Raw genomic sequence first — 16,100 nt, forward strand, 5'->3', positions numbered from 1 at the left:
AGACTGCAAGGAGTCCAAGGGAAGAACCACAGCTAAAAGGCTAAAGAAGCTGAGCAGAGATTTCAACAGTCGCCAAAGTTCTTTAAGAGTTTGGATTTTCCGTCTTGTCAAGTTGTTGGAGAGTAAGAAAACAAAATTCCAAGAGGGCTATAACATAGGAGAGTAAAGACCACATCTTAAAACTAAGGAATTTACCCTAGGTTTAAGGATATAACCAAATAGCATCACCCTTAGAAGAGCTAAATCTAAGTCTCTATGGTCAAGATGACTCAACAGCAATTTAACTGCCTAGCAGAACAAAATGTAATACTTTTCAGAGGATAACAGAATCCATAGTAGTTACAGTATTAGCTATTTATACTAGCCAATCAGAATTACTAGACTGTCATTCTATTTACCACCATGGATGCAACTAGAAAATGAAAAAAAAATGTTTGAGAAAATGGTTTGCTGACTGTAGACAATAGCCATATATGACTGTGCTCCCTTGTATCAAAGGAAAACAATAGGAGGTCCTATGATTGCCCCAGGTTACTGCCTGGAGCCAGGTTCCAGGTCACAGAAAAAGCAGAGAAGGAATATAGAACAAGGGCCAATAGTTATTACTAAGTTAGAGCAAAATATTTTAGTCTAGGAAAGCCAAGATGATTAGAATTTGTGAGGCAGAATTGGAGACAGAAGAGAGTAGCAAATAGATTTGTGCAATCTGCAAGAAAGACTTATTCAGTCTTCGCCTAAATTCTTATCTGCATTAGGTGCAAACAAACCACCAAAGGCTAGGCAAAGACCTAGCAGCAGCAACCCAAACAATTCCCAGTAGTCACACAAGGTTGTGAATAGTTTGAATTCCTGCCAGCCACAAAATAGACCTCGTAATATATAGTTTATCAGGGAGTCATCAAAATTTATTACCTTAGCAGTGGGGCTAAATTAGATGTAGACAAAAGGCTACTAAAACTACCACAACAAAGCTTAAAAGCAAGCCAGAAAGGATTAAACTGACTACAGAAAAATTTAACTGTATGCCAGGACACAGTCCAGCACTATTAAAAGAATACAACAAAATCCAAGACTTAACAATGAGAAAATTTTATGAAGCTCACATCCAATTAAAAATTACTAAACATGCAGGATGGGTACAGTGGCTCACGCCTATAAACCCAGCACTTTGGGAGGCTTAGGCAGGAGGATCACCTGAGGTTGGGAGTTCAAGACCAGCCTGACCAACATGGAGAAACCCCATCTCTACTAAAAACACAAAATTAGCCAGGTGTGGTGGTGCATGCCTGTAATATCATCTACTCAGGAGGCAGGAGAATCGCTTGAACCCAGAAGGCGGAGTTGGCAATGGGCCGAAATCACACCATTGCACTCCAGTGTGGGCAACAAGAGCAAAACTCTGTCTCAAAAAAAAAAAAAAATTACTAGACATGTAAGATGCAGGTAAATAAGACCCACACCAGGAGAAAAGTCATTCTGAAGCAACAGAAACAAAAATAAAAGATGAAACTATAAGACAAGGACAGTGAAAAAGCTATTAAACAATGAGCTCCATATGTTCAAGGTAAAAGAAAACTTGAATAAAAATGACACCCAATGGAATGTATGGAGGTGAGAAATAAAATACCTGATATGAAAACTTCATTGTATAGAACAGTAGATTTAGACACTGAAGAAGAAATGATATACAGCAACAAAAAAAAAAAAGCTATAAAACTATCTAAAATATACACGGACACACACAGACAAATAGAGCATCAATGACCTAAAACGTAAAGTCTAATATATATGTAATTAGAGACTCAGATAATAGGAAATAAAAAAGGACCAAGAAAGGGAAAAGTTACAAGAAATAATGGCCAAAATTTTTCCAATTTTGATGAAAACCATAAACCCACAGATCCAAGAGGCTCATAAACTCCGAGATAAGAATAACAGCAGACTTCTTGTCAAAAACTAGGCAAGCTATAAGAAAACGGAGAGGTATCTCTAAAATACTGAGGGGGCAAAAAAGGAAACTTTCAAACTAGCATTCTATATTAGGAAAAGCAGCTTTCAAAAATGAAGGCAGCAAGTAGTGATGGCTCACACCCTTAATCCCAACATTCTGGGAGGCTGAGGTGGGTGGATTGCTTGTGCCTAGGAGTTTGAAGACCACTCTGGGTAATACGGTAAGACCCTGCCTCTACAAAAGATACAAAAACTAGCTGGGTGTAGTGCACACACCTGTAGTCCCAGCTACTCGGGAGGCTGAGGAGGGAGGATCACTAGAGCCCAGGAGGTCGAGGCTGCAGCGAGCCATAATCACACCACTGCACTCAAGCCTGGGTAACAGAGCGAGACCCTGTCTCAAAAAAAAAAAAAAAAAAAGGCAAAATAAAGATTTTAAAATAAAGCTTAGCAAAATCATTTTGAACAGACCTACACTACAATATGTTAATGCACGTTCTTTGGGCAAAAAGAAAATGATTTGAGGCCGCGTGCGGTAGCTCACGCCTATAGTCCCAAACTTTGAGAGGCCGAGGTGGGCGGATCACCTGAGGGCAGAATTCGAGACCAGCCTGGCTAACGTGGTGAAACCCCGTCTCTACTAAAAATACAAAAATTAGCCGGGTGTGGTAGCGTACACCTGTAATTCCAGCTACCCAGGAGGCTGAAGCAGGGGAATCGCTTGAACCCGGGAGGCAGAGGTTGCAAGGAGCCAAGATGGCGCCATCGCCCTCCAGCCTCGGCAACAAGAGCAAAACCCCGTCTCACAAAAAAAGAAAAAGAAGAAAAAGAAGAGAAGATACAGCAATGAATACTAAAATTAGTGAGCAAAAGATTAGGGAAAAACAAGGTATCTGCATAGTCTAAAAACATCTCCCAAGATAAATGAAAAAGAAAAAAATATTAACTTTAAAGTAGAGAAGCACAGCAGAAATCACATTAACCAACTGGTCAAGGTCAAAATCACCAGTAATGAGACTTATCAATATGAATTGATATAATTCACTGGAAAAGGCATCACAATCACCACTGTAGTATCCCTGACAAAAAACCAAACTCAAACTAGTCATGAAAAAAAAATTAAACGAAAAATGAGTGATATGCTATAAAACATCTGAGTGGTACTCTGCAAAAGTATCAGTGCCATTAAAGGAAAGCCTTTCAGTCTTTGCTTTCAGATTGTCAAAGATCAGAGGATACCATGGACACATACATGACTATTAAAAATGTAACATGGGCCGGGCGCGGTGGCTCACGCCTGGAATCCCAGCACTTTGGGAGGCTGAGGTGGGGAGATCTCGAGATCAGAAGACCGAGACTATCCTGGCTAACACGGTGAAACCCCGTCTCTACTAAACATACAAAAAAATTAGCCGGGTGTGGTCGCAGGCACCTATAGTTCCAGCTACTTGGTAGGCTGAGGCAGGAGAATGGCGTGAACCCGGGAGGCGGAGCTTGCAGTGAGCAAAGATCGCGCCACTGCACTCCAGCCTGGGCGAACAGAAAATGGACATTAGTGGAAAAACTGGTGAAATTAACTAAAATTTGTAATTTAGTTTATTGTACTGTATCACTGTTAATTTCTTGGTTCTGATCACTATACAATGGTTATATAAGATGTTAATTAATATCTAGAAACTGAGCGAAGCGTATATGGAAATCTTCCAAAATTGTTTTGAAACTTTTCTGTAAGTCTAAAATTTGTTCAAAATAAAAATTGTTGAAAAATTGTTTAAAAACATAATTTAAACCTTACTGCAAAATAGGATCAATGTATTATTATGGGACTTATGATAGTGAAGAAGTAAAATGTATGACAATAACTGTACGAAGAACGGAAGGAGGGAAATAAAGGTGTTCTGTTGTGAAGTTCTTAGGATATATGCAAAATAATACAATATTACCTCAATGTAAAATGTGTCAAGTTATGATACGTATTGTAAACACTAGAGGAAACACTAAAAAAAATCCCACAAAGATGTGTAACTAATATGCCAAAAGTTGAGATAGATGAAACTTACATTTAAAAAATACTTAATCCATAAGAAAGCATGAGAGGAAGGGAAAAAAGGAATAAGTGGCTGTCAGGCAGGGTAGAAACACAAGACCTAACTATATGCTGTTTACAAAACCCATTTTAAAAAGCTAGAAAAAGGTACACAATGCAAGCACTGTATGACACTGCTGAATGTAAAACATTAACAACCAACTTGACCTTGCTGATATTTTACAATTCTCCAAAAAAACAGCAGAATATACAGTCTTTTCTTCATCTGCATTTAGAACACCTATCAAGACAAGTCCTATTTTATAAATCAAAGCAAAAAAAAAAAAATCTGAAAACCTCTCTCATATATTTGGAAACTGAACAATTAACTTCTTAATAATCCATGGATCAGAAAATAACAAGGGATATTTAGAAAATATTTTGAATAATGAAAAGACAACCCATCAAAATTTGTGTGCTGCTAAAAAAGTACTTTGAGGGAAATTTTTAGTTATGAAATAGTTATATAATGAAAGAATAAAGGCCTGAAATCAATCTAAACCACCAATTTAAGAAAACAAAGAAAAACGTATTAAACCCAAGGAATTAAAAATAAAAACAAGAAAGCATAAAAACAAAAATTTTTTAAAAGATCAATAAAACTGATATACATCAAGCCAAACTGATAAGCAAAGAGAGAAGTCCCAAATTACCAATTTCAAGATCGAAAAGGGAACATCACTATATATATATATATATATACATATGTGTGTGTGTGTGTATATATATATATATATATATACACATATGTGTGTGTGTGTGTATATATATATATGGAACATTAAAAGCTTAACAAAAATATGAACTTTAAGCCAATAAAATCAACAAACTGCACAAAATAGGCAAATGCCCTGACAGATCAAACCACAAATTTTCAATAGAGAACAAATAGAAAACCTGAATAACTATGTGTCTATTAAATAAACTGAATTTGAAATTCAAAACTTGTCCATACACACACAAAAAACCCTACTCCCAGATTGTATGGCTGATAAATTCTACCGAACATTTAAGGAGGAAATAATACTAATTCTGCACAAACCCTTCTAGAATATAAAACAAAACATGTCTCAACTCATTCTATGATACGAGGACATTATTACCCTGATACCAAACCATGATCAAAATTTTTAAAAAAGTAAAATTACAGATCAATATCTATGATGAATACAGATTTAAAAATCCTTAACAAAATTTTAGTAAATTAAATCCAGAAATATATAAAAAGGCCCTTTGAAAATTTACCTAGTAGGCAATCAAAGATTGGTAAATGAGTAATTTAGGTTTGTTTCACGGTTATAAACTTTCCTTTACTCTTACTTGACTCACATTTAGGATTCTTACATTCTAAAATAACCCTTGTTCTTTATAGGGATATTTTTCAAATATTCAGGGTTTAGCTCTATAAAAATCATAGCAAATCTTAATACATTTGTAAAACTATATAATTAAAAAGAGTTGGAAATACTTGTCCCACAAGTTTGAACAGATTTAGAGAAGTCAGAATTTATAACAGAACATTATTTATACTTGTCTTAAAAGCTTAATTATCCCTTTTCATTACAAAGATGACTTCAAGGGCTCTTCTGCAACTAAGGGACATGGACATGGACAAGTGACAATGTTCCTCTGATTTTGTGACATGCTGTCTTTAGGGTACAATGTCTGTCCCCCTCTTTCCCGTATCTCAGCCAAATGGAAAGTAAACTGTCTCCTTTGAACCTATCAAATCCTTCTGAAACAGTTCAAGTGCTATTTTTCTGTGTTCTTTTTTTTTTTTTTCCTCCTGAGACAGGGTCTCTGCCACCCAGGCTGGACTACAGTGGCGAGGTCACAGCTCACTGCAGCTTCAACCTGCCAGCTCACGTGACTCTGACTCTCCCACCTCAACTTCATGAGTAGCTGGGACTGTGGGTGTGTGCCAGCATGCCCAGCTACTTTTTTGTAGAGATGGGGTTTTGCCATGTTGCCCAGGCTGGTTTCAAACTCCTGGGCTCAAGTAATCCACCTGCCTTGGCCTCCCAAAGTGCTATTCTGTGTTCTTTTTTTTGCCTCCTTTAGCAATAATAACTTCTCTGGGTTTTTGTTGTTTAGTGAAAAGCATGACAATTTCATAACAGTAATAAGTAAACAGTTCATTTGTAGGTTTCTAATGTTTCATGCTGGTTCCCAGTCAAAAGGAGTTATTTATTAACAACTATGAATTCCCTTTACTGATTTCTCTTTCCTGCTAAAGTAAGTTACTTATTAGCATTTGTACAAACATTCAAATGAGATTATTAAATAATGTTACCTGGACCATATAAGCAATTGTATCACTCCTGGCAGTCCTGAGAGAATTTCAATAATTTTAGTGATCATAAGTTACAATTTTAGTTAATACTGAAAATATTACTGAAATATTATAATGCTATACTAAAATAAAAATACATAACACTAAAATCTTCAAAATACTAGTTTTATCTACTATAAAGTTATAGTAATACCATATTATAATACTATAATACTAAAATATAAAATAAAAATAGGTTAATAGTACTGAGCTTTATTAAATTTCCTTCAAGCCACATTTATTGAAAGCCTACCACTTCACGTCTAAAAAACTTCACAGAAAAATTACATAATGGGAGTTAAACTAAATCTCTAAGGTCAACTTTTTGAAAAAGTTGCTGACTCTGTTCAATATGCTTTTATATAGAGATATTAAATATATACACATGTATATGTTGGTTATATGTACATCATTTGATTTATGATAAAGTATAACACCCCCATATCGCAGAATAGTAAGAAACTGATTGTGTTTTCAATAAATGTTACTGAGTCAAATAGGTAATTTTTAAAATGCTGATTCTTAAATGTATATTTAAGGAGGTGAAAAAGCTCTATGATGAAAACAATGAAAGAAATTCAAAGGGACCAAAAAATGGAAAGACATTCCACACTCATGAATTGAAAGGATTAACAGTGTTACAATAACCATACCACCCAAAGTGATCTACAGATTCAATGCAATCTCTATCAAAATGCCAATGACATTCTTAAAAAAAAAAATGTGTATATACACACACACACACACACACACACATATATATATATATATATATCCTAAAGTTCATGTGGAACCACAGAAGACTCTAAATAGCCAAAGTAATACTGAGCAAAAAGGACAAAGCTGGAGGCAACACACTACATGACCTCAAAGTATACACAAAGTTAGAGTAACCAAAATGCACAGTACTGCATAAAAACAGACAATAGACCAATGGAATAGAGAACCCAGAAATAAATCCACATATTTACAGCCAACTGATATTTGACAAAGGAGCCAAGAATATACACTGAAGAAAGGACAAACCCTTCAAGAAATGGTGCTGAGAAAGCTGGATATATATATGCAGAAGAATGAAACTAGATCCCTATCTCTCACTATATACAAAAAATCAACTCCATAAACTGAAGACTTACATGTCAAGAACCAAAAATATAAAACTACTAGAAGAAACATAGGGGAAACACTTCAGGACAATGGTCTGGGCAAAGATTTTATAGGTAAAACCTCAAAAAGTAGGGCAAACCCACGCAAAAACAGACAAATTGAATTATTTCAAACTAAAAACTTCTGCAGAGCAAAGGAAACAAAGACTGAAGAGACAACCTGCAAAATGAAAGAAAATATATGCAAACTACTCATCTGATAATAGATTAATATACAAGAAACTCAACAGCAAAACAATAATCATCATTATGTGATTTAAAAATGGGCAAACAATCTAAATAGACATTTCTCAAGACATACAAATGGCCAAAAGGTATATGAAAAAATGCTCAACATCACTAATAATCAGGGAAATGAAAATCGTAAGTACAATGAGAAGGTATCTCAACCCTATTGGAATGGCTATCATCAAAAAGACAAAAACAACAACAACAACAAAAACAGATACTGGTGAGAATGCAGAAAAAGAACTCTTATACACTGTTGGCAGGTGTACCATAAATTGGTACAGCCACTATGGAAAACAGTATGAAGGTTACTCAAAAAACTAAACAAAAACCTACCATATGACCAAATAATCCGACTACTGGGTATATATCCAAAGGAAAGGAAATCAGTATATCAAAGAGATATCTTCACTCTCTTATTTATTACAACACTATTCACAATAGTCAAGATACGGAATCAACCTCTAACAACAGATGAAGAAAGAAAATGTGGTATATATACACAATGAAATGCTATTCAGCCAAAAAAAGAATAAAATTCTGTCATTCACAGCAACATGAATGAGCCTGAAGGACATTATGTTAAGTTAAATGAGCCAGGCACAGAAATATAAATACTGTATGTTCTCTCATGCTAAAAAAGTTGATCTCAAAGTAGTGAGCAGAATAGTGGTTACTAGAGGCTGAGAAGGGTGGTGGGGGTTGAGGAGCCACGGGATGGGGAGAGGTGGATTAATGGACACAAAACTACAGCTAGATAGGAGGAATTCTATCTGTTCTAAATTCTGCTATTCTATAACACTGTCGGGTGACTTCAGCAAACAATTTATTGTATATTTTCAAATAGCTAGTAGGGAGGATTTTGAATGTGTCCAGTGAAAAGAAATGATAAATGTTGGAGGTGATAGATGTGCTAATTACCATGATTTGATCATCACACATTGTATACATGTATGGAAACATCACATTGTAAACCATAAATAGGTTCAATTATTATTTCTCATACATATGAATGCTGTGAGAATTGCTTTGTAAATGAAGATGATCTGGGTTCTCAAAAAGCATATACTTTAATATATCAGATAATTTTCCTAAGCAAAAAGGTTGACAACTAGACCCACATGAAATTGTATACTACATAAATATGTAGCATTTTATTGAACCTACAATGTAGGTAGAACACATTTTTTAAATACTCCAACTTCTGTTTTTATAAAGAATAATAAATAAGGGAAACTTTAAAGAAAGAGAAGAAATCCTAAACACACAATTCAGAGAGAAAAGAAATCACAGGAATATTAGCAAAATACAAAATGAAGTTTATATCTGGTTTCAATGAGCAACAATTTCCTTCCCAAAAAAATAAAATCCTTTAAAACTTCACTGTCTACAGTTGCCTGAATAAACAGATTCATTATTCAAACTGACTATCTGGTGGCCCCTGCTCTAACCCACTCATAAACAGAGAATATACAAAAGCACATCTTTAACAGGAAACTCAAAGGAACCAATCAGTTGGGAAAGAAGGTTTAAAAAAGTGGTTATTTCCTGTTTTCCCTCTGAAAACATGGGTTCTTGACTGTCTTTGTGTAGAGTGAAGAGTCTTTTTAAGATTAGAAATGGAGAAAGAAGGAATGGAACAATGATCTATAAAAGAAAGCAATGACTAAGGTTTCAATTTATCTACTTAACCCAAAAAGAGGGGACGTTTACTTTATTTGTCCATGCCTTAACATACAAAAGGAGAAAAGTAAGTGAACATTAACAAATGAAAAGTTTTCTTAACTACTTTCTGATATATTATCTCTGGCTCTAAACAGTCTGTTCCAGTATCTTTTTACTGTTTTCTGCCAATTTTTACCCATGTGAATATGTACCACTGGTATCAAATCGCATTACATTAATGCTTAAAAGGATAAATGTTCTAATTTTAATATTTTTACCTATCAAGGCAACAGCATAGCCCAACCTTGTGTAGTTTAAATTCCAATTATATTATTTAAACTAAATAGTAAGCTCCTATTTTAAATTAGGAAAACTCCTAATTTAAAAAAATTTATTTTTATTTTTTAGAGATAGGGTCTAGCTCTGTTGCACAGGCTGAAGTGTGGTGGCACGATCATCACTGACTGCCCCTCCAATTCCTGGGCTCAAGGATCCTCCTGCCTCAGCCTTCCCAGTAGTTGGGAGTTGAGGCGTGAGTCACAGTGCCCAGTTGAAAACTTATATTCCTCAAATATACTGCTGAATACAAACTGGATGGCATGATTTAAAGTGATATATTTATTCAAACAATGAAGAAGAATAAGCATCTAATATAAATCTAATATATATTTATAAATAATGTAGCTCTAATATGCATAAATGAAAGCTTAACAAAACTATAATTAGCATAAATTTTGAATTAAAAATTCCCTGTTATGGGTTTCTGCAGTAAGTGAAATTATATTAAAGGTGTTTAACACTTTAAAAAATGTCAAATTTCCATTTTATTTGATCATTGAGCACAGGTCTTATTTTATAAACATTCTCCAAGGAGCTCAGAACTTCTTTTAAATTAAAAACCCATTAAAGCAAGATCTACATCACAGAAAATAACTATTTCTGTCTTTCCATTATAATAAAAGATAGTTCTCAAGAATTAAAAACAAATATATAGAGATCAGGAAACTGCAAATCAGAACTACAATGAGATACGAATTCACACCATAGAATGGTTATAATAAGAAAAGACAGATAACAACAAGGATACTGAGAATGTAGAGAAACTGGAATCCTCAAACACTACTGGTAGGAATGTAAAATGTTGCAGTCCCTTTGAAAACAGTCTAGTAGGCCCTCAAAAGGTTAAACAGAGTTACCATATGACTCAACAATTCTACTAGGTATATACTCAAGAGAAGTGAAAACGAATGTCCACACAAAAACTTGTACACAAATACAGTAACTATACTCATAACAGTCAGAAAGCACAAACAACCCAAATGTCTGACAACTGATAAATGGATAAATAAAATGTGGTACGCTCATATAATGAACTATTATTCAGCAATAAAAAGGAATGAAGTACTGATACATGCTATAATCTTGATGAGACTTGAAAATATTATGCAAATTTAAAGAAACCTGTCATAAGAGACCACATATTATATGATTCTATTTATAGGAAACATCCAGAGAAAACACTAATCTATAGAGACAGAAAGTAGATTAGTGTTTGCCTAGGGTTAATGAGTTAGCAGAAATCAGGAGTGATTGCTTAAGGGTTGAGAGTTTCTTTTGGAGGTACTGAAAATGTTCCAACATTATCTCTGATGGTTACGTAAATCTGAATATTCTAAATATCACTGAATTGTTTATTTTTAATGTGTAAATTGTATGGTATGTGAATTATATTCTAATTAAACTGTTAAACGCAATCCTCCCCCAAAATCTTGTGCAATGGCTTTCAACTGCAGTTGCACATAAAATAACACAGGCTGCACTTTAAAAGTACAGACCCTGGACCTACCAGAGAATCAAAATCTATGGGGGGTGGTACCCACTTTTCTAGATTGTGGGGAGAGTACAGTGGAAATGACCAAGACTTACACTTCAAATTCTGACTCTGCCAACCTAGAAGCATGATCTTCAGTAAATTACCTAATTTTCCTACATTGTCAATTCCTTCTTCAGTACAATGGGGAAAATACCTATTTCATTGGGTTACCGTAAGGATATAAGATAGTATATTTAAAGTATACACAGACAGAACAATGTATAGTATTATGATTGATGTGCTCAAACAACAGCCATTCTTATTATTATGATGTTATTTTTACTAACCTTTATTTTCTTATTCCCTATAAAGAAACAGATGACGCAGACTTCTGCATGTCTGCCCCAGATCCATGCATCTAAGTTAAACTTTATAAACCATAATTCCTTATGAGAAACATTAAATTATACTTTTAAAAGCAGTTTACTTTCTGATGCCCTGCTTAGAATGAAATAAGCAACACTTACGATATTACCATTTTTACAGAAGTCCAGCAATTACAAAAACACAAACTTTAGTAATGTCACTAATGATGGGAAGGAGCCCATTAACAAATTCAATGGCTGTTTTTAAAATTACAATTTAGGAATAAAGGTCAAAAGACTAGATAGCCACAAATACAAACCATATAATTACTTAAAATACGCCAATTTTAAAAGATACATTCACTTTTTAATAAAAATGCTATCTATATGCTCAAGAACATATATGTATGTTAATTCCTAGGTAATTTGATAGTATTGCTATGGAAAAAGTCCTTAGAGATTTGTGAATTAAAGTCAGACTTTTAGTACTGAGTGTAACACTTACACAAAACAATAAGAACAAAGACAGGAAATAACTTTTATATTTCTGTGTAGAAATTCAGCATTTATTTCTCCAACTGCCTGTAATTCTATTCCATAACGAGCCATAACACGCAGGTCAAATTTTGACTATATATGACACTAAAACAAGTCCTTCAACAACCACATTTCTATCTGAAGATATGGAATGGAGCATTTTCACTCAGAAATTCCTGGGAATATTTTAATATCTCATGAGTAAGTCATACTCTACAGTACATTACTTGAGAAAACCTATCATAAATTTTCTAAACACATTAAATTAAACCAAAATTTAATTAACATTTGGATTGTCAAGAGTTAAATGTAACAAGTCATACCTAAAGTTTAAACCACATCTTTTTTCAAAGCTAAACAAAATATTAAAACATCCAGAATATCATATCTTTGAAAAGCTGCAAAGCCTAAAAATTAGAAAGTTTATCACTCATTATAAGACCAATACTGAAAGCAACAATATAATCTTTATTTTTTTCAGAATAAAATAAACTGCCTTTAATACAAAAAGAAAACATCCTTTAAAAAGCTTCATAATCAATATTTTATGACGATTTTTATAAATCTTATAAAAAGAGCCCACAAAGGTAATACCTTTATCAATTTTTCAAAACTGATGTCAATGGATTACTATATTCCAAATGTTTCAGAATGTTTTTCCATAATTAAAAATGCCAGAACTAATTTTTAATTTTTTACTGACATGTTTTCCCTATGTTTTTCTCCTACTACTAGGCTTTAAAAAACATTTTCTTGGGCCGGGCGCGGTGGCTCAAGCCTGTAATCCCAGCACTTTGGGAGGCCGAGATGGGCGGATCACGAGGTCAGGAGATCGAGACCATCCTGGCTAATACTGTGGTGGCTCAAGCCTGTAATCCCAGCACTTTGGGAGGCCGAGACGGGCGGATCACGAGGTCAGAAGATCGAGACCATCCTGGCTAACACGGTGAAACCCCTTCTCTACTAAAAATACAAAAACTAGCCGGGCGAGGTGGCGGGCGCCTGTAGTCCCAGCTACTCCTGAGGCTGAGGCAGGAGAATGGCGTAAACCCGGGAGGCGGAGCTTGCAGTGAGCTGAGATCCGGCCACTGCACTCCAGTCCGGGCGACAGAGCGAGACTCCGCCTCAAAAAAAAAAAGAAACCCTATCTCTACTAAAAAATACAAAAAAAAGCTAGCCGGGCGAGGTGGCGGGCGCCTGTAATCCCAGCTACTCCGGAGGCTGAGGCAGGAGAATGGCCTAAATCCGGGAGGCGGAGTTTGCAGTGAGCTGAGATCCGGCCACTGCACTCCAGCCCGGGGACAGAGCGAGACTCCGTCTCAAACAAAAAAAAAAAAAATTTTCTTTGTTTTAGTACAAGTTAGCTTTATATACAAGACTGGAATGAAAATTACCAAAATGCTAACAGCGTTGCATTTGCTACAGGTGATGTTTCTTCTACCGTTCTAAATTCTTGTGTTATTTTTAATAAACATGTAAGTACTTTCAAGACGCAAAGAAAAATTTTTTCCTATTTTCTTATGACACTGCTCTTTCGTAAAGCTCTGATTTGTCAACCTTTTGTGGTAAATTAGGTAGAAAGTGATGTGAATTTAAACATGTTTCATAAAGATGGAAAAGTCAGAGAATGAGAAAATGTAGTTTTCATATATCTAATAAAATTGTATCAACAGATAGTTTAAAAACAGGTAGCAACAACTTGAAAATTAGGCAAACATCTTTTCTTCCTTAAATTTACTTATTCTCCAATGAAAGTAAAAGAAGATTAGGTTTGTGTGGGAAAGATCTAATCACATCTATTTTCTAACTCACTTTTTAAGTCTATGAAACAATTAACTTCAGTACTATTAACAGTGCTGAAAATGGAATAAAGTAAACCATTTAAAAAGTTGTAATTTAGAAATAAGCTGTTTTTAGGCAAGTATCAGGCATTTTTTGATATGAAAAAGTACTCAAAATTATTTAGCATAACAAATACTACAAATAATAATAATCCAAGGCCTCTTACCAATTTCAGCAGGTAGTTGTTTAATTTTGTTCTCTCGAATGCTAAGCATGCTGAGTTTTGACAAGTTTTTGATGTCCTTTTCCACAGTAGTTATACGATTAAAGCGAAGGTAAAGAGTGGTGAGAGAATCCAGCCTATACACCACTGAAGGAATTTCTCTCAGTTTATTATGCCGTAAATCAAGCATCCGCAGCTTCTTCAAGTTATCAAGAGAGTCAGGCAAACTGGTAAGTGAATTTTCACTTAGAGCCAATGTCATGAGATTTACTAAACATCCCACCTCTGCTGGGAGGGACTGCAATTTGTTACTGTATAAATAAAGTTCTGTTAATTGAGTCAACTCTTTGATTGATGATGGCAATATGTGTATAGATCTCTTGGATAAGTCCAAACGCATTGAATTCTCTTCCCGGCATTTGTTGAGTTCTTTAATCACCTCTGCATTGCTGGACTTTTTTCTAGTCCCAGGTGCTGGGTTTGGCCGTTTGATCGTATTGTCAACTGAAAATGCCACCCCTGGTTGGGCAGCACTGGAGTCCTTCTTTCCATCTTTGGCATCTTTCCCTTTGGTCTTAGGTTCTTTTTCTTTGCTCTCTTTCCCAAAACCTCCAGAAGCTTTTGCCTCCTTTTCTCTTTCCTTGGCTGATGGTACTTTGGGATCTTTTTCTTTAGAGTCTTTTTCTTTTCCTAAACTACTACTCATGGTGACTCAAGCCTGGACAAAAACTACATGAACTCCTTTTATTTTCCAGTAATTGAATTCAAAGATGAAGAGACAAAGATCCTACACAATCAAAAAAGTACTGGCTTGAAGAAGTAATCAGCATGCAGTAACATCCATCTGTTACATGTTGGATCTAAAAGTACTATGCCCATTTCTGATAATTCATTCCAACTGGTAAAATAGTGCTGGTCAATCAATGATTCATTAGAATTCCTGAAATATAATATAGAGAGTATTAAATTACTTTAGATAACTTATATTAAATAGACTCTGAAAAACAATCTTATTAGAGTTTGTCATTTTCCTATGATTTCATTCTTAAATATTTATGAACATCCTTTATTATGTAAAAATCCATTTAAAACTACACAGCTTAATAAGGCTGGCTCTACCTTCAAGAAACTTGCAGTCTAATAGGAAGAGGTAAGAATGTAAGTTACTTTAGTATAAAATTTTGTAAGAGCTAAAAAGTGGAAGAAACCACAACAGTAAGCTTAATATTTATTAAGTCCTTTCTATGTACTAGCATTATTCTGAGGAATTCACATATATTAACATAACACATACAACAGCCCGATGAGATATATCGTTATCCCCATTTTATATAAAGAAACACTAAAGCACAGAAATATTTTTAAGTAACTAACTTTGAGATCTTGGAAACATGACAGAGCCAATATTCCAAATTAGGTAGTATGTGCTCACAGCCTATGTTCCTAACCCACTACACTAAAACAGTTCTATCTACAATTAATTGGTAGATAGCTTTAGATAATAGAAAAGATTTCAATGGTGGTGACAATAGAAGGGAGAGCAGTCTGGCAAAAGAAAAAAAATGAACAAAGTGAAATATGTATGAAAAACAGCACAGTTCAGGGAAAGGGGAATTAAGAATCCGTACTTTAATAAGCACTCTATGTGATTCTGATGGAGGTAGACCTGGGGCTCACCTTTGAAAACCAGGGATAAAGGGCAATGTCCGATGATGTGTATATTCTAGGGACTGAAAAAGTGAGAAAGATCAATGGCACAGGGTTCTTAAAAGCAGAAAAAGTTTGCTGGTAAAATGACAGGCCGAAAAGATTGGCAAAGGATAAAAAGATTAGTAAAATATTTATGGAAGGAATCAGTCCTCCCTAAACATTTTGGAATTTAAAATTAGTAATTCTTATTTTGTGACTCCATTGTTAACTCTATTTATCTAACTGATAATTATTTGGTACTTG

At 34.7% G+C, this 16,100-nt stretch overlaps 1 protein-coding gene across 2 annotated transcripts in view; it reads right to left on the reverse strand.

Moving 5' to 3' along the window:
* Window positions 1–16,100, reverse strand: part of SHOC2 (SHOC2 leucine rich repeat scaffold protein) — a 97,339-nt gene that overhangs the window by 38,798 nt on the left and 42,441 nt on the right. For both annotated transcript variants that reach the window (XM_023206606.2, XM_023206607.3), the window contains exon 2: window positions 14,151–15,087. In XM_023206606.2, coding sequence (XP_023062374.1) covers window positions 14,151–14,853 — 703 coding nt within the window. In that variant the 5' untranslated portion in view covers window positions 14,854–15,087. The remainder of the gene's footprint in view (window positions 1–14,150; window positions 15,088–16,100) is intronic.

Source organism: Piliocolobus tephrosceles, chromosome 9 (genome assembly GCF_002776525.5).
Source record: "Piliocolobus tephrosceles isolate RC106 chromosome 9, ASM277652v3, whole genome shotgun sequence".
NCBI lineage: Eukaryota > Metazoa > Chordata > Mammalia > Primates > Cercopithecidae > Piliocolobus > Piliocolobus tephrosceles.